The sequence below is a fragment of the Mya arenaria genome, chromosome 11, assembly GCF_026914265.1.
Source record: "Mya arenaria isolate MELC-2E11 chromosome 11, ASM2691426v1".
In the NCBI taxonomy this organism is placed as follows: domain Eukaryota; kingdom Metazoa; phylum Mollusca; class Bivalvia; order Myida; family Myidae; genus Mya; species Mya arenaria.
Window position 1 is genome coordinate 1293577 of NC_069132.1, and position 21778 is coordinate 1315354.

Below are 21778 nucleotides of genomic sequence, written 5' to 3' on the forward strand. Positions count from 1 at the left end.
TTGACATGAACTATGGAACCAACTTGGTATGGCCAAATGAAGTATCTGACCTTTGAACCTTCATGCAATTGCTTCAGCTGAAGCAGCTGGAACATTTAATGGGTTGAAAATGAAGCTAGAATTCGAAGAAATGGATGTGTCGCCTGTCAGAGCCGCCCATAATTTTTCTAGTCGAGATCACCATATGTAGCCATATGACTTATTGACCCAAAATAAATCATCTACTGGCCATGACCAGTTACCATATTCAGATCAGAAACGATGGTAATTTTTCTAGTTAAGGTCACCATGATCTACTGAGCATGCTATGAATACCAAGTTTGAAGTTCTTCAAAAGTTATTGATCAGAAACATACATACACTTTTTAGTGAAGGTCAACATGACTTTGACCTAATGACCCCAAAATTTATAGGGTCAACTACTGACCATGACCGATATTTTAAGTCTCTGCACCAAGTTGTTCAAAACTGTAATGATTAAAAAACATGACAACCATTGACCCGTTTGCTTTGCTTTCTAGGCGACACAAAAAGGCTATCATACCTTTGAACCTGAAAATCCTTGACAAGTCACTTGAAATCCTTTTTACCTATCATAGGTATCAACAGTGTGCATAATTTGATGTTTCAATAAAAATGTGACCTTCATCCTCTGACCTTATTGTAACTAGGGGCCAGGTATTTTCCATATGGTTCAATCAATGACTGAAGTTAAGACAGACATTTCAATGTTTTGCCGCCAATAGTTAAGCCCACTTATGCCTGTTGTTCAGGAAGTATGTGTTCCTCTCCATTGCAAATGGGACTGCAGATTATCTGCAAAGGCATTCTATGTGAGTTATTTAAATTGGTCAAGTTTGTTTAAACTGAGCAACACATGAATCTTCTTAGATATAAATCTATTTCATTCCGTACCATGAACAAATTCTGATTATATACAGAAATAAACAATTACAATGAAACAAATGTGATAAAAATAACAATATTAAATTTGGATAGTTTTGCCTAGGCTCTGGTTTGATGATACATGCAGAGGTTTTGACATTACAAATATGTGTATAAATATATACAAGTGTTGCATTTCTATTGCTTTTATATTTCCATGTAAATTGTACATTTTATGTTGAAATAAATCTATCTATCTATCTATATTAACAGGAATGTTAAACGAAGAAAATGCCATAATGTTATCAAAGTACACATGAAAATACATGCATATAATTCCATAAAATCTAAATGTGACGCAACAGGAAACAGAATCGTTCATCGTTGAAATCTTGTACATATCACAATATTGCACTATTCAATGGTATGATTTATAAGTGGTTAGCAATATCTGCCTTATTCATCTGATCATATCACTATTTCATATTTACATAAACTGAAAGGTTCATAAAAATCATTCATGAACAAATCTTTAAGTGATCTCTGACCTATGTGAATAATTGTTATCTGGACTAAAAACATAGCAATGCATTCAGTTAATAAAGGATTTGGAAACACTTAAAAAATTAATTAAACAGGATCTTTACTGAGTTGTATTGTGACATTGACTTTCCTCATTCTCAACAGCAGTATATCAGGTATGATAAAAGCACAATACTGACTGGTTATATTCAGCAGATAAAAAAGTAAGTATCACCTTTTCAACCATTAAAAATATAAAATACTATTCATTTAAAATAATTGCATTTCCTTTATAAAATTTGCATTACAATTTTCTCTCACATTTGATTAGAAAATGAGCAAATGGAACATAAATATCACAGAAACAGAAATAAAAACATTTCATCACGAAGATGATGATGATGATGATGATGATGATGATGATGATGATGATGATGATGATGAATTACAATAAAGAGTCAGATAGAGTTATACAATAAAATGAAAAATATGACTCCTATATGACTTTCATACAACTATAAACGGAATGTAACAACTGTAAATATAGAATATCGAGATGTCAACCAGTGATAGAATTGCACTAATGTAAAAACTACATTAATTAAATATAATAAACTCTGATATTTAATATATTTTCATAACAATATTATAATATATATAATGGGATTTCTCTTTGAGACATGATAAATACAGCTCCAACAATAAATAATGTATGACTAAGAATATATGGACGGTTTTGAAAAACAAACCTAACCCTAAAGAAGTAACCCTGATCAAAATTGGTGACTGTAGATTCTTGTCACATTTCTATAAAACAAACAGTAAAAATTAAGAATTCATTTAGGCATAGTGGATTTATCTCTGCATGCTGAGTATAACAAAGCTTTCAATGAGATTGGTCCAAACCAAGAATAAATTGGTGTATTCTGAATGAAAGAACCATTTCAAACCCACAATCTTGAAACTGTTATTTTAAAAGTTCAAGAATTCTGAGATCCTTCATCATGTATTTGCAACATATTTTTGGTCTAGTTTTTAAATGACCAGATCAGAAGTCATCATCATCTGTTCTGTATGTTGCAGTTTGGTCTGTTGGATGCACATCCTCTTCATCATCACCATCATCTTCATAATCATCGTCATAGTAATCATCATCATCATCATACTCCTCCTCATCAGTTTCTCGTACCTTGACGCTCCCCACGTCATCTCCACCCCTGCCAACCCCCTCCTGTCCCCCCTGATGGATTTCCCCATCCTCAAGCTCTGCCCCACCCCGTCCAGCCCTATCCACTGCCGGCCGCACTTCAATCTCCCCCTCTTCAAACTCATCCTTTTCATTGATGCTCGCCTGGTATGTCCGCAGGGCCTGTGTGTCTGTGAGATTTGCTGTATTGTTCATGTCAGAGCGTATAGTACTGTACACATCATCATCTTCAGTGCTCTTGAAGTTGTATGTGTCTGCAGATGGCTCAGTGCTAACCTTGGATGCCCGGGACACCCCACTAGTCTCCAAGGTTCCATCCAGCCCCCCATCCTCCAACTCCTGGTCTGCAAGGCCTCTTTGCCCAGCCCTTCTCTCCATGTTCAGGTACTTGTCCAGGTTGTGGTCTACCCCATTAACTAGTGGCTCGTCGATCTTGGTCATGGAGAGACTTGTGTCATCATTGATATCATACCGTGGAATGTTCAATTGTTGTCTGATATCGTCTGTGATCTGATGAAGTCTCAACTAAAATGGAAATGTATTACAATGGAAATTTCTAGCAGCAGGATTCTTAAACTGCTTTTATGCTACATCATCATGTTTTTCTACTTAAGATTGCTGTTTCTGGTTTCAAAAGTGTTTATAGATTACCTATACTTAGCAGCAAGTAGTTTAACTACTTTCACAAAATTTTAAGGCACTGTCCTACCTCATCGAGCTTGCCTCTGTTTCTGGAAATGTGGGCTTTAAACACCTGTCGCACAGACCTGTAATACAAACATTGGGTCAATTATTATTTGGGCTGCGTCTGAATTAAGCACTTAGCATACATTGGGACTTATCAAGATTTTATTTAGGATTATCCACATGTTTCAGTTAAAGCCTCCTTTTAAGGTACACTAGGACCACTGATGACCAGTAGAATTACATTTAGGTAAACACAAGAGCTCTAAGTGCACAGGTCAAACTGATTTACATGTAATGTAGATCCATCATATGCAAGGCTATTGATTTAGAAAATCCAAACTTATTAATCAGTTCAGTTTATTTCATTAAATGGTGCAGCAATGTGTGGTACCTGTCTGTGTAAATGCCCCTGTCCAGGATCTCGTTGGTCACGTCCCGCATGAACCGCACATACTCCCCTTCCTCGTCCCTGCAAATGTCACAACCTTGTATTAACTAATGTTAGGACCCCATTCCAATACCTTTAATCTGTTTAACGTATCGCAGATGACAAAAAGTACATTTTGGTATTTTATCAAATTTTTTTTAATCTGGCTATAGGTCAATTTACAAAAAAAGATATCAAAACAATGTAAAATATGACATGATCATTTCAATTTATAAGTTCTTTATTAAAATGGGCCTCTGAAGCCCTGGCTTAATATATATTTTTATATTCTAATCTGTATGTGAAATGCAAAATATTTACAAGCTCGTGTCTAGAAACCATGATAGGACATTTCTACTGATACAAAAACTGCTTATGCCATATGTGGTGTTTACCTTGGTTGAGTTGTGTCCTTATGCATAAAACTTCTAAACAAACCTATTTTCAATTTAAGACAAAAATCTTACGTACCATGAGCAATTTATTAAGTTTAAATCAAAATCCAATAATAAAACCCCATACTTTTAGTATTAAACGATCAATTATAAAATTATTTTCTGGTCAATGCAGTGTTCAATATAGTATATATCCCGATATTGATTTTATTTAAATGTGCCTTACTTTCTGCGTCTTAATGCAGCAAAGCACTATAGACTAAATCTTAGACCATAATATCTGAATATTTTCTTCACCACTCATTTATTGCTTTATTTAACATGACACTTTTTTATCCAATTAATCTGTATAAATCTGACCAGTTTAATTTAACACATAACTAAACTTTTGCATGTTTGCAGATATTTTTGGCTGATATAGTAGTATTAAAACAGGTTGAAAACTCTTTTTTCCTGTTTTAATAAGAGCTGTATTCAGGTTGTTGTCACTTCTCAACAAAGAAGTTCTTGCAACGAATGGCTTTGTGCCACTGGCATAACCCCCAGAATAATGGGAGCTTTCAAACCACAGCTTTAGGCTAAAGATTTTTAAGAAACATGTTCCCTTTTCCTATTTTGTTTTTATGTGTGTGTGGTTTTTTTTTTAATTTAAAGAAGGAGCTTGCAAAAGGTTTACAATACACAATCACGCTACTATGATAGACAATACACGTCTTCGCAAGCCTAGTAACATTATATTATAGTATGCAGGATACTGTAGAAGTACTGAAGCATAACCAGACAATTAATGGTAAAAAAAATCCTAGGGCCATATAAATACAATTTAAACACCAAATAAATGTTACATCCTGTTTTATTTCACAGACGACTGATGCGCGACAGTGTGTTTAGCCTAATCAATCCAACTGATTTTATTTTGTATGTTGTCAATGGATGTGGACAAATGGTGCGTTACACTTTCATAAATGGTAAATATCACATATTGTTATAATTTTTATCAGACTGTTGTTTACTTAAAAAAAAACAGAATTATCTGTTATAGATTTTAGCAAAGAAAGCCTTGAATAGAAAGCTCTGAACAATATTTATCATTTAAAACTAACATTTATACTCTTATTTTTTGAGAGCCATTTATTAAAGAAATGGAACTAACTGTTACCATCCTTTTATTACTACTAACATGTACAATACTTGAGACATATAAAGTGCATTAACAACAAAAAGTGTAATCAGCATTATTAACAGGTAATCATAATAAAAAATACAATACACTGAAAGCTAAGCACTATTAAATCTTAAATGAAAATCATATTTGTAGTCATTTTAAAACACTGTTAAGTATTTGTTAATGTTTGTGAATATAATAAACATTAATCAATAACAACTCATTTTATATTTATGCATATATTTTACAAACATTAAACTTGCGTTGTGTTCTAAATTATATTTGTCTTTTTTGCCCAGCCCTCGTTCGTATAAAATCAATAACAGCTGGCTGATGATTTATTAAAATAAGTAAACAGTCATTTTGAATAAGAGCTGTCACAGAGACAGCACGCTCGACTATTCCACCGCTTTTCAGTGTAAGGAATGAAAAGTTTTTGCGAAACATGCATGGATCACTGTATTAAGTCTCAATTCAATAAATCAAGTAGTTGGTGAGATATTAACCTATATGTGCTTTATCTGAGGTGGGAGAAAGAGTTATCTTACTTCATTAATTAAGAAGGTTGAATGGTTGGGAGCCTGTGTAGAAAGTTTCAATGCAATACATGAGATGTATTCGCTGAGGTATTGACTTATAAGTGGTTACATGCAAAACTGTAACCAGAATTTTTATGTCGAATGACAAAAGGCCATTATTTGAATTTAATGCAAAATAGAGTTATCTTACTTGGTTATTTAAGTAGAATTAATGGTTGAGTACCATTGTATCAAATTTCAATACAATACATCAAGTAGTTGCTGAGATATTAACCTATGTATGCTTACATGCAAAACCTAAACCATAATTTCTAAGTCAAATAATAAAGGCCCATTATTTGCATTACATCAAAAAAGTGTTATCTAACTTCATTACTAATTTAGTAGGTTAGATAGTTGGGAATACATATCTGAAGTTTCAATGCAATACATGATGTTTTTGCTTAGATATTGACTTAAATGTGGTTACATGCAAAACCTTAACCAGAATTTCTAAGTCGAATAATAAAGGGCAATTGTTTGCATTATATTCAAAAAGTGTTATCTAATTTCATTAATTTAGTAGGTTAGATAAAGGGCAATTGTTTGCATTATATTCAAATTATTATTATCTAACTTCATTAATTTAGTAGGTTAGATAGTTGGGAATACATATCCAAAGTTTCAATGCAATAAATCATGTATTTACTGAGATAATGACTTAAGAGTGCTTACATGCAAAACCTTAACCAAGGGGTGACGCTGACACCGACACCAGGGTGAGTAGAATGGCTCTTCTTATTCTTCGAATAGTCAAGCTAAAAAAATAACGCCATCCCATTGGACAAATTTAATTCAAAACACTAAATGTACAAATGTTCTAAAAAATCCCAAAACCAAGCATAGAAAGCTTTAAGCTGAGATAACAAGGAGGCAGCAAGTTAATTATCAATTACCGAGCATGGCCACGCTCAAACCTAGCGGGGTAAATCCCAACCTTCTTCCTAGATTGTTGTGCAAATCTAAGATAAAATGTATTAACAAAGAATATCAAAAGTACAAAAAGATAACAATTGAACAAGTTTTTGTTAGTCCTAAAGAACAGTTCTGTATTAAGATGGAACTTTAACAAAGAAAGAAATTAAAACAGAAATAAAAATGTAACTGAAACATTCTTCTATTTTACTACTAAGTTTAGAAATACTATTTTATTTCACAAAACATTTCAAGACGTAATGACGCAGTCGCAAAAATAAAAATCTGAATATTTTCTCATATTACTCCTAACAAATAGTATAATGCAGTATGCAGCATGTTGCATTTGTCTATGTAATCATTGTGTGCAAATGATTTAGTATAGAGGTATTTCTATTTAGTCCAATTTCTGCACAATACACACATTTACAGCCACATCAATTACAAAAATTCATATCAGGTTTCACATTTGCTTTGCCATAATGGCAATTACATGAATGACATTATGTTATAAATACATCATGGTTTTAAGATCTCTTTGTTACAACAGACAATTTAAAACTGATTGACGAAAAACTTAATTCAGTAAACAATTTACATACATCACTTAAATAGAAAATTACAAACCATTTTGAACATCTATTAAAAGAACTTAAGAAATCATGCAATTTGTGAGACAGAGGTAGGGCAGGCAAATAAGTTCAAGAAGTTTGAGCCTGAGAGAGGGGGTTATAACGAGGAGGGTTACAATTAAGGGTGATACAATATTTGAAGGGTACTTACTCTACAGACATCTTCCTACTGCTACCCACCGGGGGTCTGTGGGAGAAACAAGTACGCTGGGTTGGTTACAGTGTTACAAATATTAAAATACATGCACATGAACCATTGACATTCTCTTTGTTATGGAAAACCATTTTTCATTTTTAAAACCAATATCAGTTACTCGTGGTCGAAATAAGCACAAGACTGCAAGCCCAAATCAGACCTTGGCTTTTAGAAAAAAACATGTTTTTAAGGTTTGTGGGTCACAATCTTAGAAGGATATGAACAAATATATGTTCAGTCTTGTTCAATAACATCTTAATGTGGATGACTTGTTACTTTTATTAAGAAGTTATTTCTATTATTCTGTCTTTATTAAAAGCAAAATGGTTCACTCTTTTTTAAATAATTATAGAATTATAGAGAAAATTATTCAAAGCTATTAGATATGTGTTTAGAATGATCACTGTGAACTAGTATGTCTATACTGTCAACAGGAAAATCATGCATTAAGTCTATATAAGTTTTTGGTTACATGATTACATTTTTAAGTTAAAAATCTACAAAAATAAGACTGTCATGCAAACATCATGCAAGGATATCATTTTGTATTTAAATTACAAGCAAACCATGAAGAGTGCCTGCTCAAAAAAAGAAACACAAATTTAACCTTTAATTAGTGTTATCAATTGTATAACAAAAACAATTCACGCTGTATAATGGTATTTAGCACATTTTCATAACAAATCAGAACAAAAATAGAATTAAACACTAACAATCCATCTTTGAGCACTCTTCAACTTAGTGCCATAATCCCTGCACTAGTTTCTACGTAACAAAAGTGTGTCTACTTTACAGCTGTGCACAGTACTGTCAGTAAAATCCACAGGAGAAATAATCATTTACCTTGTTTTTGTGCTACCTAGAGTCCCAAAAGTAAGCGACATTTCACCAGTTTTTCCAAAGTCAACACTTGTATCATAGGGATCTTCTCTCAAAGTGGACTTTAGAGTATCATTATTTTGACGCAACTTAGCCTTGGAAGCCTGGTCTTTGACCCATTTAATGTGGTCTGTATCCATGGAGATATCCAGCTTGGGAATACCAGGATTGTTCTCATTGTCGTCATACTTGCTGAAATCGCGGCTGTGGAGGGTCTCAAACATGAGAGAGTTCATTGTGACTGGGCCCTCCCGAGTCTGGTCAAGACGGGGCTGGCGTGGTTTAGGTTTGGGGCGGGATTGTTCTACGACAACCTCCTTCCTCTCTGTCTCCTCTACAACAGGTTCCTTCCGGTTTGTGGTATCAGACTTAGGTGGAACTTTGTTGTAGTATTTGTACTGACTGAGCCTCGACTTTCTGTCATTCTTTATTGTCCTTGGAGTGAAAGGCTTGCCCTCAGTGAAAACTTGGGAATGTTTTTCCAACACATCTCCATCATACGTTCCCTTCTTGGCGACCTGTACCATGGTTCTTGATACACCACTAGCCATGGAGCGCTGTGACCTGGCAGAGCTGGGTCGTTGCCGTGGAACCCGGGAGTACTGGTCAAAGCCGTTCTGGTCTAAATCAGTGGCGTACTGGTCCTGCTGACCCCTGAGAGTTGTACGCATTATGCTATGGATAAGCTGACTCTCCTCATCTTCCGGATCTGGCTCACCCTGATAAATAAAACATAATAATCGTTTACTTATACCTTTTTTACACAACTTGTTAAACACTAGCATTATATATTCTTTCGACACCTTTTCTAAAATTTACAGTGAATGCCTATAACATAACAAAAGATGCATGCATTTTTTCTCTTTTCGAAACCTGTCCAATAATTGAAACGGTTGCTTAAAATAAAGAACTAAAAATTGATTCTATTTTCCTCCCTTCAAAACAGGGACAATCTTAGTGGCAAATAACTTCAAGTAATAAAATGGAAATATCACTAAAAAAATTTTTGTCATTTTTAAAGAGTTTTTTATAATTAACACAAACAAGAGCTGTCACAGAGACAGTGCGCTCGACTATTCCGCCGCTTTTCAGTGTAAGCAGTGTAAGGATTGAAAAGTTTTGGCAAAACATGCATGGATCACTGTTAGAGTTATCTTACTTAGTTAATTAAGTAGGTTGGATGGTTGAGTACCATTGTACAAAGTCTCAATGCAATACCTCAAGTAGTTGCTGAGATATTAACCTATGTGTGCTTGCACGCAACACCTTAACCAGAATTTCTAAGTCAAATAATAACAGACAATAATTGCATTAAATGCAAACTAGAATTATTTAACTTGGTAAATTAAGTAGGTTGGATGGTTGAGTACCATTGTATCAAGTCTCAATGCAATACCTCAAGTAGTTGCTGAGATATTAACCTATGTGTGCTTGCACGCAACACCTTAACCAGAATTTCTAAGTCAAATAATAAGAGACAATTAATTGCATTAAATGCAAACTAGAGTTATTTAACTTGGTAAATTAAGTAGGTTGGATGGTTGAGTACCATTGTATCAAGTCTCAATGCAATACCTCTAGTAGTTGCTGAGATATTAACCTAGATGTGTGCTTGTACGCAAAACCTTAACCAGAATTTTAAAGTCGAACAATAAAGGGCAATTATTTGCATTAAATGCAAACTAGAGTTATCAATCTTCGTTTATTAAGTAGGTTGTATGGTTGAGTACCATTGTATCAAGTTTCAATGCAATACCTCAAGTAGTTGCTGAGATATTAAGCTGTGTGCTTGCACGCAAAACCTTAACCAGAATTTCTAAGTCAAATAATAAAGGCCTATTATTTGCATTAATTGCAAACTAGAGTTATCTTACTTGGTTAATTAAGTAGGTTGGATGGTTGAGTACCATTGTATCAAGTCCCAATGCAATACCTCATGTAGTTGCTGAGATATTAACCTATGTGTGCTAGCACGCAAAACCTTAACCAAGGTGTGACGCCAATGCCGAGTAGTATAGCTCTCCTTATTCTTCGAATAGTTGAGCTAAAAATAGACTTAAAGGAATTTCTTTTCTGTTGTACAGTTTGGATGTATAAAATGTAAGAAAATTTGGCACTGTTAAATTGCAGATAGTACTATCCCAAACTGAAATGGTTCCCGCTTTTGAGGGGAAAAAAAATCATGCATGTTTTACAATGACACCAGGACTTTCTGCTAAGATCAGACAGGTTTTGAGAAGAGGAAATATGTGTATCATTTTCAATAATGTAGTCATTCTCTGCTTAGATTGCCCCAGATTTAAGGAGAGAAAATTGCACATCTTCTATAGCGTGATAGCACTGGCACCAGATTTTCAAACTGAAACATTTTTTTAAAAAATCAAAAAAAATCTTAATTCCTCACTAAAAATTATAATAACGAATATGTAAAAAAAAAATATATATTTTTTTTAAATATGCACTTTGTACTGTATAATTAATACACTATGGTTAGTATAATATACAGTACAAAGTGCATATTTAAAAAAAAATGTTTTCAATATTTTCTCACATATTCGGTATCATAATATTTAGTGAGGAATTATAAGATTTTTTTTTATTTTTAAAAAAAATGTTCGAGTTTAAAAATCCGGTGCCAGTGCGTGATAGGTGCATAAAGGAAATGAAACATAGCAGAATAAATTATCATTATAATCTTCACCTAATTTTTGCATCAATGTTTTATTTCTCAATCAGCAAAAAAACTTGCTTTAAATATTATTCTTTGCAAAGGATGTAGTTTTTAAAAACAACAATACAAGCCAAATGACAATGCTAACCAAAATGTTTCCCTTTGTTATTGAAATATTATAGTTATGACTTGGTCATTCATATTACAGGTAGTTTAAGTTAATCCAGTTGCAGTGTCTTGGACAACATCAGGACTTTTCCCTATAAAAAGTAAATGTTCCAAATAAAACGCTCTGTACTGGCCTACCCATAAGTTTTCATCATAAATGTCATCTTGGTAGTAGCCAGTTGTGGTGTGAGGGCGCCGTGCAGCATTAGTAGACGTTGGTCGACTGCCAGTCTTCTGGATGTGATCCCTGGTCTTCCTGTCTCGAGCTTTAATACAACAACTCATGTTAAATGCTTATTGTTGTGGTACTTCACTGGAATGTATTACATTTATGTTTGTTTGGTTCATATGACAATTGTATTGACACAAGATGGATCCAAGCTGCACTGTGAGTTAAAGTTCAATAGAATTGTCTTTACATAATAAAAAGAAATCCGAATTTAGTGTAACATGATCATAAATGTTGATATAGAAATACAAGAAGTACATTAATAACACATTTGTTTACCTTTCTGGCTGGTTGCCATAGACTTCGGTGGTCTGTTATCAATTGCAGCTGAAAACAGAGCAATTATGCCATTACTATAAGACATGCACACATACTACATTCAATTCTATACCAAAAAACAAAGCCAAAATATACAAGAGCCGTCATAAGACAGCGCGCTCGACTATGCCGCTTTGACTTAGAATACATTAACGATGTAATAATATCAAGTTTGGTCTCTTTATGTCAAACCTAACTAAAATTATTCGATACATTAGGTGACTTTGATGCTGCCCTACCACCAGCCCGCCCAAACAATGACGCAAGTCATTCAAATAACTTGATTTTCCATTATGAAAATGTGGTTAAGAATATACAAATATGCCTTTCAAAGGAAATTAAAAAATCAATAAAAAAATCAAGGGCCATTATTTGTATTTAGGCTTAAAACAGAGTTATGTTTCTTGTTGAAAGATGGTCGTAAATAATTTTGAATTTAAATAAGTGCATTTAATGAATGGTATAAAAGTTTTTTTATTAAAATCCCAATTTGCCCTTAACTTTTACTTGTCTAAAACTTTAACCTAGGTCAATCAGGGGCCATAACTTGTATTAAGGATATGGAGTTATGTAACCTCATTGGGTTCGTCCTGAACAATTGTGTGAAGTATTAAGTCAATTGAATGAAGGGTATAGAAGTTATTAAACAATATCCCAACCTGCCCTAAAACTTTAACCTAAGTTCCATAGTCAATCAGGGGCCATAATTTGTATAAAAGATAATATGGAGTTATCTAACCCCATTATGGGATGGCTCTGAACATCTGTGTGAAGTATTAAGTCAACTGAATGAATGGTATTGGAGTTTAAAGTGAAAATCCCAACTTGCCCTAAAACTTGAACCAAAGTCAATCAGGGGCCATTACTTGTATTTAGGATAATTTGGAGTTATGTACCAGTAATCTCATTGTGTGATGGTCCTGAACAACTGTGAGAAGTATTACCAGTGTTCGACACTAACGGGGTCCCGGGATCCCGAGGACACCAATTTTTCGGGAGGAACACCTGAACTTCAAAGCCCCGTATTCCGTCGGGACACTTAAATTTTGACCGATAAAAGCTAAATATCAATAAATAAATAGCGTTTAGCGTTTCATGAATTAATTACCTAAATTTGGGCCCCCCTAACTTTCTTGACAGTGCATGTGAAAAAGATATTAATATTAATACGTCGCACACACTAAAAGCGAAAGTATGGCTGACCTTTTCACTATAATTACGTCATGAATCTATAAATAAACAGGTCATTTCACAGTGCGCATGCGGTTTAACGCTTCCGCTTTGTTGTTTACATTATCAACAAGGTCAGAGGTGACGGACTTTAATAATCAGTACAATAATTATGGTGTCAGAGGTGACGGACTTTTAAAATCGGTACAATAATTATGGTGAACTAGTTTGCTCATATGTCAGAACTGCCCAAAAAGATGCCAAAACTGCTGACTTTGATGCCTTAATGATGTGACCATCGAGTTGTTACAGTAACATTTACAGCACAAAAGACTGGCATCCTACAGAACTAGTTTTCTGGGAAGCCATCCTACTATTCAGCATTCTTTGTTTTATGCCTTGATCAAAACATTATAGAAATAAAATTCCCAAAGTTTTATTATTTATCTTCAATCAATGGATAAAAAAATTATGACATTTTGGCGCGAAAATAAACATACACTATTTTCCAGTTGTCTGCTCTTCCAGTATGCACTATACTTGTTGGGCAGACTGATTGATTCACAAGCCAGATGTAATATTCCTACTGTTTTTTTTCAATCAACAGCAATGACATCTGACAAGACCCTGAACCATGGCATTTTTAATGCGTATTTTCCGAAAATCTAAAAATAGTAACAACATCAAGTTTTTGTTTACATATTTTGTACCCATTGTGTGACTTAGACATTGTACCACTTTTGAACCCAATCTACTGACTTAAGACCCAAATCTTCCTCTCTGCCATTGCCAGAGGTTCACATGGGTGACATTGTGCTATAACTAACTTGTCATTGCATGCTGTTGAAAACATGTATAATATGGTGTATACTTGAATTACAAATTGAAAAGTAAAAGGCACTAGATTTGTATGTTCAATTTAATATTAAAACAGGCTCATTAATGAAAAAAATGTAAAAAATGTAAGGGACTCTTAATTTCAGGAAGGGACACCTGATTTCAGATGTTGGTGTCCCTTCGGGATCCCTTGGGAAAATGGTTAGTGTCGACCCCTGATTACGTCAATTGAACAAAGGATATAGAAATTATTAATTAATATTCCAACTTGCTCTAAAACTTTAACCTAAGTTCTATGGTCAATCAGGGGCCATAATCTGTGTAAAGAATAATATGTAGTTATCTAACCTCATCATGTGATGAACTGAACAACTGCGTGAAGTATTAAGTCAATTGAATGTAGGGTATTGGACTTATAAGTGAAAATCCCAACTGCCCTAAAACTTTAACCGGACGCCGACACGGGGCGAGTAGTATAGCCCACCTATTCTTCGAATAGTCGAGCTAAAAATATATATATAAGTTTAAAGTAACAGTATTCAATGACTTTTTTTTTAAATCATTTTAATAAACTACTATTTAATCAGAATGCAAAAACTCACGCCTGGCTTTAGAGATTTTGCTGTAGTGGTTGTTCATATGGTCCAGGACCAGGTACTGTGTGGTCAACTTGGCTGCTGTTGGGGCAAGGGCTGCAATAATGCATTTGAAACTCTAATATAAAATTATTTCTGGTTCATAGACGGTATTTATGGAACTAAATGCAAAAAAAAATCTGTGAATAAAATAATAACAAAACACCTTGAATATAATTACTTATATATTAGGGTTTCAGTTTCACTATGAATATCTAAATCGATACTGTGATGACATTGTTCCTTTCAGTGAATCAGTCCAGTCTCCATTACAAATATATTATTTATAATAATAATGTAATTTTTTATATACTGTCACTTAAACCATTAAAATAAAACCGTTTTATTAAATAAATGGTCATGCACCAGTGTTTTTTCACTATTTTGAGAATGGGCCCGTTGCCTTTCTGATTTGAAAAAATGACTCATTTTGACTAAAACTGGGAATCCAATTTTGCCTAGAAATGAACAAAAATGCTTTTAAAAAAATAGACAGACAAGATAAAAGAATGTGATAAAGTGTGTTTCTTCCATTTTTTCCCTTCAAAAACAGCCATAATTAAAATCCCAAAGTAAATAAAAAAACAACAGAAACTGGGAATCTTGATTTTACTTTTGTGAAGCTTGCAAATGGAGCCCAATTTGTGAGAAAACCTCCCACTATCTCTAGGTATATGAAATCATATGCAAACTTAATTTGAAACACACTTCACATGTACATAAGCTGCCACAGAGAAACATTACATTAAAAACAATATATGTACTTACGCCCACTGCGGACCCCAAGCTGTCCTCGTACCGATGTTGACTTCATGTCTTTCAGTTCAAATCTACAAAATACAACCCAAAATTATGTTAGGTTGTGAAGGCTGATTAAATAAATTGATAAAAAATGTGTGACAAATCATCACTATGATGGCAACAATTCTTTAGCCTGTCTTCTTGGCAAATTGGTCCTATATTGAAATAAATATAAGTAAGCAATCAACATTTGAAACATCTAAATATGTAGAGATTGGACCTGCAGCTCAAATTGACAAGAATAAACCTGTTGACAAGGACTTCACACCTTTCATTTTTAGCTCCTACAAGTATTTTTGACGCAATGTGGTTAAAGGAAAGGCAGAATCATTGAATGTTCTGTGTTCTTTCTGACAGCGAGATACTTTCTTAATAAAAACCAAATAAATACCTAGTTCACCAAAGGTTTTCACTTAAAAGTTTAACAAACGACAGCCATTTTGGTTTCCTACTAACAAATCTTCGGAAGGTTCCGCCAACAATGCGGAAAAGGCCGATGTCATCAATTAACCAATCAACAAGTTCCCTGTGCAATTTTCACGAACAGAAAAATATTGGCTGAACAAGGATGTAAACAAATAATTTAATTAACAATATTTTATTCAATTTTGCAATACATGGTCGGTGTGTACCTGTTTTCAACTAACATACGGTAAATATAAATTGCCATACCTTTTATCACATCTCTTGACACTTAAAAAGTTTATATATACAGTAGACAGTAGATATTTTCTGCAGCTTTAAAAAGGGTTACATATATAGTAATATACTTGATTCATCCACAGATATTTTTATGTTTCACATACATATCTACCTCCATACAATTATAGATACAGTCCCAATAAAAAATAATGCATATTTTATGAAAAATGGTTTCATGAGATAAAAATAAATACACAAAAATGCCATGTTGACTATTTAGATTTCCAGTTTCGGTTACAAAACAGTATGCATTTCATACTGCACCCCAAAACAACCCCTTGCACTATTTGGCAAAATTCTATGTTTTTAAACAGCCACATTTCATGAAAAAAAACTTGTAATTCAATAATTCTCTACATTTTTCTATTTGTCTAGACCTTCTCAATTAGAAAATATCAATCGTGCCATTTCAGAAATCATGACCTAAACATATGAACTATTTTGCGTGCAGTAACATCTGGATCTTGGTCAACGAAGGGCAGAAAACTGCAACTTTAAGCCATACAGTCAATTGCCAATATGGTCCAAACGATTGGATGATATAGCTCAAATTTAAAGACTATATGGTCTATATTAAAAGACTTGCCCAACTTTCTGTAATTCCAGTGTGTTTCCTCATAATCCATTCTTGATATTGACCAGTAGCTAGTTGTATAAAACTGGATTATTCTTTGGCTAGGTCAAAGTGAGCTGAATAATTATCGAAAAGATGCAATTTTATACAATTGGCTACAGTATGTCATGCAATTTTATACAATTGGCTACAGTACGTCTTTATTTCAGAAAATGGAAACAACACAAAGAATTGCAATCCTTGTTGTGTTGCTGTATGCTGCTGAGTGCCTGGATGTAGACTTTGAGTCTGCAAAAATAACTCAGCTGTACAATCGGGATGAAGTTGCAGAGTTTACCAAAGCACCACAAGTTACGATGATGTATTTTTATAAGAAAGGTATGATTTGCATGTTATTTGTTATAGTGATATTCTAAGACAACATTAAATAATAAGATCATAAGAATGATGTAGTTTATGCAATTAATTGAAAAATTATCCTCACTGTGTATTACAATATATGGTTTGTAACTATTGTGAGGATGTACTGCTAGGACTGTCTATAAATTACTATATTTGTGCAACAGAACAGCTTAAAAGCTTATTAAACCAAAACTCCATCTTTTAAGAATCAAAACTTTCTATTCAGGATATTGCAATATTTATTATGTGAACCTGTAATTTTGATACTTTCTAGTTTATATTATTTAAACATTTAAAATTAGCTGTGAAAGTAGAATATAAACATCATAATTATTATTTTTCAGATGTGAAGTATCTAAAATACTTTTTTAAAGAACTCATCAAGTCTTCTGAATATCTTGATTTGTATGGAGTGAAAGTTGGTTTTGTAAGTACTAATTATATGTGTAAATTAATGTACAGTAAAACTGCGGTCGTTCAAACAGGTGGTCGTTCGAGAACCGGCAGTCCCTTGCGGTCGGAGCTTGGTCCCAAACATTTTTCCTTCTATTTTTATATATAATATACTGACGCTGCATCGAAACCGAAATAAGTCGAGGAGTCCAGCGCAATAGCCGGTCCCAAATACACAAATCATGCACAAAACCTTATGGCTCCCTTGAGGGCATAATTTTGCACTTTTTCCCGAACGCGTATTCCAAAATAAACACAATTGCTGGGTGTTAAAATTTTCGCATGTAAAAATATGCTAACAGTTGAAAGGAAATTTCATAAGGTGTGAAAAACCGTTTATCACTGTTTACGCATGACCGCTAATAGTTGATAAGGGCATTTGAGAAGATAATTATGATTTTAAACAGTTTCGCGAGACAGACAAGATGCGCCAATCATTAATCCTTGATTTTGCGAAATTTAAATCTGACTAATGCCATAATATGTACTGTCATATCTAAATGTTGTTTGTTTAGAAAATGTGCTTTTTGTAAACATAAACACAACTATTTATTCATTCATAATTGTTTTGTTTTATACATTAAGTATACAAAAGCCTTTAAACATATGAGCGATTTCAACAACGCAACACATAATCGGTGTTGTAGTAAACAGTCGGTTTGAAAACTTCAAACTTAAAATACACTGAAAGATATTTCATAACAGACTGGAATATTGAAACTCGGGTCCATCGAAACATCGGCTCCCTTGAGGTTTCAGCTTGTGACCCGGCGTCCTCGAGCGATCACAGTTTTACTGTAGTTGTGTTTTATATACCTGGTTCCTCTTATTTCATTTAATTACTCCACTGGCAAACTTGTTGAATCCTTTGTTTTAACATCAAGATACATATTGTTAATTGATATTTTAATATGTTTGAAATTCATAAAACATGTAAATGTATTTTTTTTCTTTTTCGGATGTTTTTTGTTGTTGTCAAACACAGTAAAGTATCGATTCAGGTGAACTGTAAGGATGATTCAAACCGTGATGTACACGATTGCAGCAGACCTGACACGGAAAACAATGTTCACACATACAGGTCTGTTTTTTTCTGCCAGCTTTATTACTTTATAATAAACTGTCCCTGAAACAAATTTTATAGTTTTAAGGCTAAATGTTTGCCTATAAAGCCCTATTATAAAGAAGTACATAATGTATTTTATGTTCAATTTAACTTACTGGTTTATCACATGACTCATATTTTGTGCAGTCATCATACTTCTAAAAATCTTCTTTCCCAGTTTAGGAAAATAATTGGCATAATCCTGAAATGCAACATGTTGACTGTTTCAGGAATGGGAACCCTCTCTTGCAACTTGAGCTGGAGACGCTGTTTGACGTTAATGCCATCCTTTCAAACATGTTGCAGTAAGTTTACAAGGGTTTGAATTGTTGAGTGTTTTTGTTAGAGGGAAAAATGTGATACACATTATGCCCGATATTAGTAAAACAGATAACAATGCCAAAATGCAATGTCAGGTTTATTATGCTTTTAGTATTTAAACAAACCCATATTTTGTGGTTTTATATAGAAACATTCATCATCCTTATGGTTTCTCTTAAACCAATCTCATGCATTTATGAATGTAGGGCAAAATGCTATTTACTTGTTTTAAATAAGTAAATGATGCTTTTAACTATTAACCTTGTAGCAATTTTAACGCAAGAAATAATAAGATTAAATTTGCAACCAATATTCAGCTTAAATGCCAACTAAGCAAGTTTACCTTACTTGACCTATTTCTACTGAAACTATCTCCTTTGTTCGTGTTTCAGGCTGGTTTTATTAAAGGACGTGCCCATACTACAGAACAGGGAGGAGGTTGAGAGGTATCTGAAAACTCAACGAGGGAAGAAAGACATCGTCTTCGGGCATATGAAGGCCATCGGAACATTAGGTATGAAGGAATGATGTTGAACAGGCTTGTGATAAGCCAGTTATAATGTTTATCTTAATGAAAAAAGTGAATATTCTCACCTCTGGGACCGGTTTCAATAAAGATCGTAAGGCATGAGATTGTTAATTTCAAGGCATAAAACCCTGCTTTTGGCGTAAAGAACATTTATCACATTTATTGAGTAATACGTTAAGGTTTCAAAAAGATTTGTATCAACCAAGAAGATATAAATTTGATATTTTTTATTAGCATTAGATATGTTTAAAGTTGATTGTGTTTTGATTTGTCTTTTTTATATTAATAAAGTTTGTAGGTCAGTTTTTAACTTAGTGCATATTGCTTTCTTAGGATAACCCAGTAGATTGCACACGTATATTTCAGAGCACCGAGTATTCATGGAGGTGGCCTATGCGTACATGGACAAGCTCAAGTTTGTGGTCTGCACTGATAAGAAGGGCACCAAGATGTTTGAGTAGGTTTCTTTTTATAAAGATTTGCCGTCGTCTGTCCGTGCGTCCGTCCATGATTCTGTCAGTAATTATTATACAAAGTTATGTTGCTCAAAACTCCAAAAACCTATCACCTACAGTCATGAAACTTTAGGGGAATGTTAATGGGGATGATGAAGTTTGCACATGGGATTAAGCTTTGTAAAACCAGAGTTATGGCCCCTGAATTATCAAAAATTGGCCTTTCTGGACTTGTGTCACACAAAACTTTATTACCTGGAATCATGAAAGCCTAGGAGAAAATTGTTCAGGTAATGAATTTGTGCACCTGCAGTTTTGTTTTCTGCTGCACATATATCCAGAGTAATGGCCCTTGAATGGGCAAAAAATTGCATTTGTAAACTTGTTGAACTTGTGTCCCTCATAACTTCAAAATTATAAGTCAAACACTCATGAGATCTTTCAGGAAGGGACTTTATGTTACTAAATTGTGGAACTCATAATTATGACGCACATTTAAGGAAAATGGACAAATTTTGGCCCTTGCTTTTGTGACAAATGCAGCATATGGGGGCATTTGGTCCTATAGACACATTTCTAGTTTTATTTATTATCTAGTTCTATTTTGAGTGGCTGTTACCAAATAACAGGGCTCCTTTTAAACCGATACATCTTCATGAATTTGTGCACCTAAAGCTGGTTTGATGCTATTTTGCATTTGACTGCAATCCAACTGAAGATAACAAGTAGCTTTTGGCTTCATTTACAGGAGATAACCCTGGCACATTACTTATAATCTTATCATGAAACACAACATATATTTTTAAGATAAAAAAAACATGTTAATCTCTATTTCACCTGCTAGCCTGCCCCCTCACTCAAAGAAGGACAAACTGACCCTGTGGTGGGTGTGGACAGAGCAGATGGGGCCAGACGACACACGCTTCCACAATATACGCTACAAAGGCGAGACCAGCCTTACTGCCATCGCACGCTTCATTAAAGTCATCACGAATAAGAAAATGGTATGGGTAAAATTATGACATTGACTTTTTGTGCAGGAAAAAACCATGCAATTTATATTTTATATCCTTTCAAGATATCAAGTTTAATTAACTCTATGAAGCCTAAAATTTCCTGAATACAGAAGATGAAATATTGTAACATGAGAAAATGTAGAAGTAATGTTTATATTATAATCATTGTGAAAGTTCGTGAAAAATGTGTTCTGAAGATATTATGAAAAACGTTGCAGATGCATTTTAAGACAAATCAAGTAATAACAATGTAACATTGTAAGCTGTCATCTTTTATTCAGTATGACATGCCTGCCAATGGAATGGACCCCCCATATCTAGCCCTGGAGGTGCCGGTTGTTCAGTTCTACTATGACCAGTTATCCATGTCCCAGGTGCATCAGACAGCCCATGTCATGTCTAGATTTTTTGGGGGCAATGTTGGAATTGTGCTCATTAATACGTAAGTGTTATGTTTGTTCATAAAAGAGCAATAATTTTGTTTTGGATTTAAGTTTAATTGATCTTATTTTTCAGATAAATAAGATGAGTTATTTTCATTACCATGATGCTAGGGATGCAAGCAAATGGCATTAATATAGGAATATTCAGTTATTCTTTGGATCAAATATTTGAATATTTGATTACCAGAATTAGCCTCTGAATTTCCCCATTTTCAGAAAAAATCCCAACATAAAACAAATATATAAATTATAATGATATTAATTCCACTGCAATCATAAGTGTAAACAACCCTTAATTACATCGGTGAAAATTGTAAATTAAATGAACTCAAAGGGGTAAATTGGCGGACATTAGCCAAACACAAATAACAAGATGAAAGAAGAAAAACAACTGGCTGGTTGAGTCGATGATCAATTATAACGAATTACAAGGTATTGTCTCAGCTTTAAGACTCAACCAA

At 33.8% G+C, this 21778-nt stretch overlaps 2 protein-coding genes across 4 annotated transcripts in view; one reads left to right on the plus strand and one right to left on the minus strand.

The window, feature by feature from the left end:
* Positions 1 to 882: 882 nt before the first annotated feature.
* LOC128207762 (spermatogenesis-associated protein 7 homolog) lies at positions 883 to 16645 on the minus strand. The gene is made up of 10 exons (XM_052910888.1): positions 16611 to 16645; positions 15285 to 15346; positions 14484 to 14573; positions 11836 to 11883; positions 11466 to 11593; positions 8453 to 9207; positions 7565 to 7600; positions 3693 to 3770; positions 3324 to 3381; positions 883 to 3139 (listed from the first exon to the last, which is right to left on the minus strand). The coding sequence occupies exons 1-10, from the start codon at positions 16643 to 16645 to the stop codon at positions 2456 to 2458; spliced, it is 1974 nt and encodes a 657-aa protein (XP_052766848.1). The 3' UTR covers positions 883 to 2455.
* Positions 1448 to 21778, plus strand: part of LOC128207471 (thioredoxin domain-containing protein 16-like) — a 38983-nt gene continuing 18652 nt past the window's right edge. Inside the window, exons 1-9 of one of the 3 annotated variants that reach the window (XM_052910414.1) lie at positions 1448 to 1583; positions 16803 to 16971; positions 17340 to 17422; positions 18450 to 18529; positions 18784 to 18858; positions 19267 to 19388; positions 19770 to 19860; positions 20703 to 20862; positions 21156 to 21316. In XM_052910414.1, the coding sequence (XP_052766374.1) occupies positions 16806 to 16971; positions 17340 to 17422; positions 18450 to 18529; positions 18784 to 18858; positions 19267 to 19388; positions 19770 to 19860; positions 20703 to 20862; positions 21156 to 21316 (938 nt within the window). In that variant the 5' untranslated portion in view covers positions 1448 to 1583; positions 16803 to 16805. Of the gene's footprint in view, positions 1632 to 15857; positions 15970 to 16802; positions 16972 to 17339; positions 17423 to 18449; positions 18530 to 18783; positions 18859 to 19266; positions 19389 to 19769; positions 19861 to 20702; positions 20863 to 21155; positions 21317 to 21778 lie in introns of those variants that run through there. The other 2 variants (XM_052910413.1, XM_052910412.1) reach the window with 2 other exon arrangements.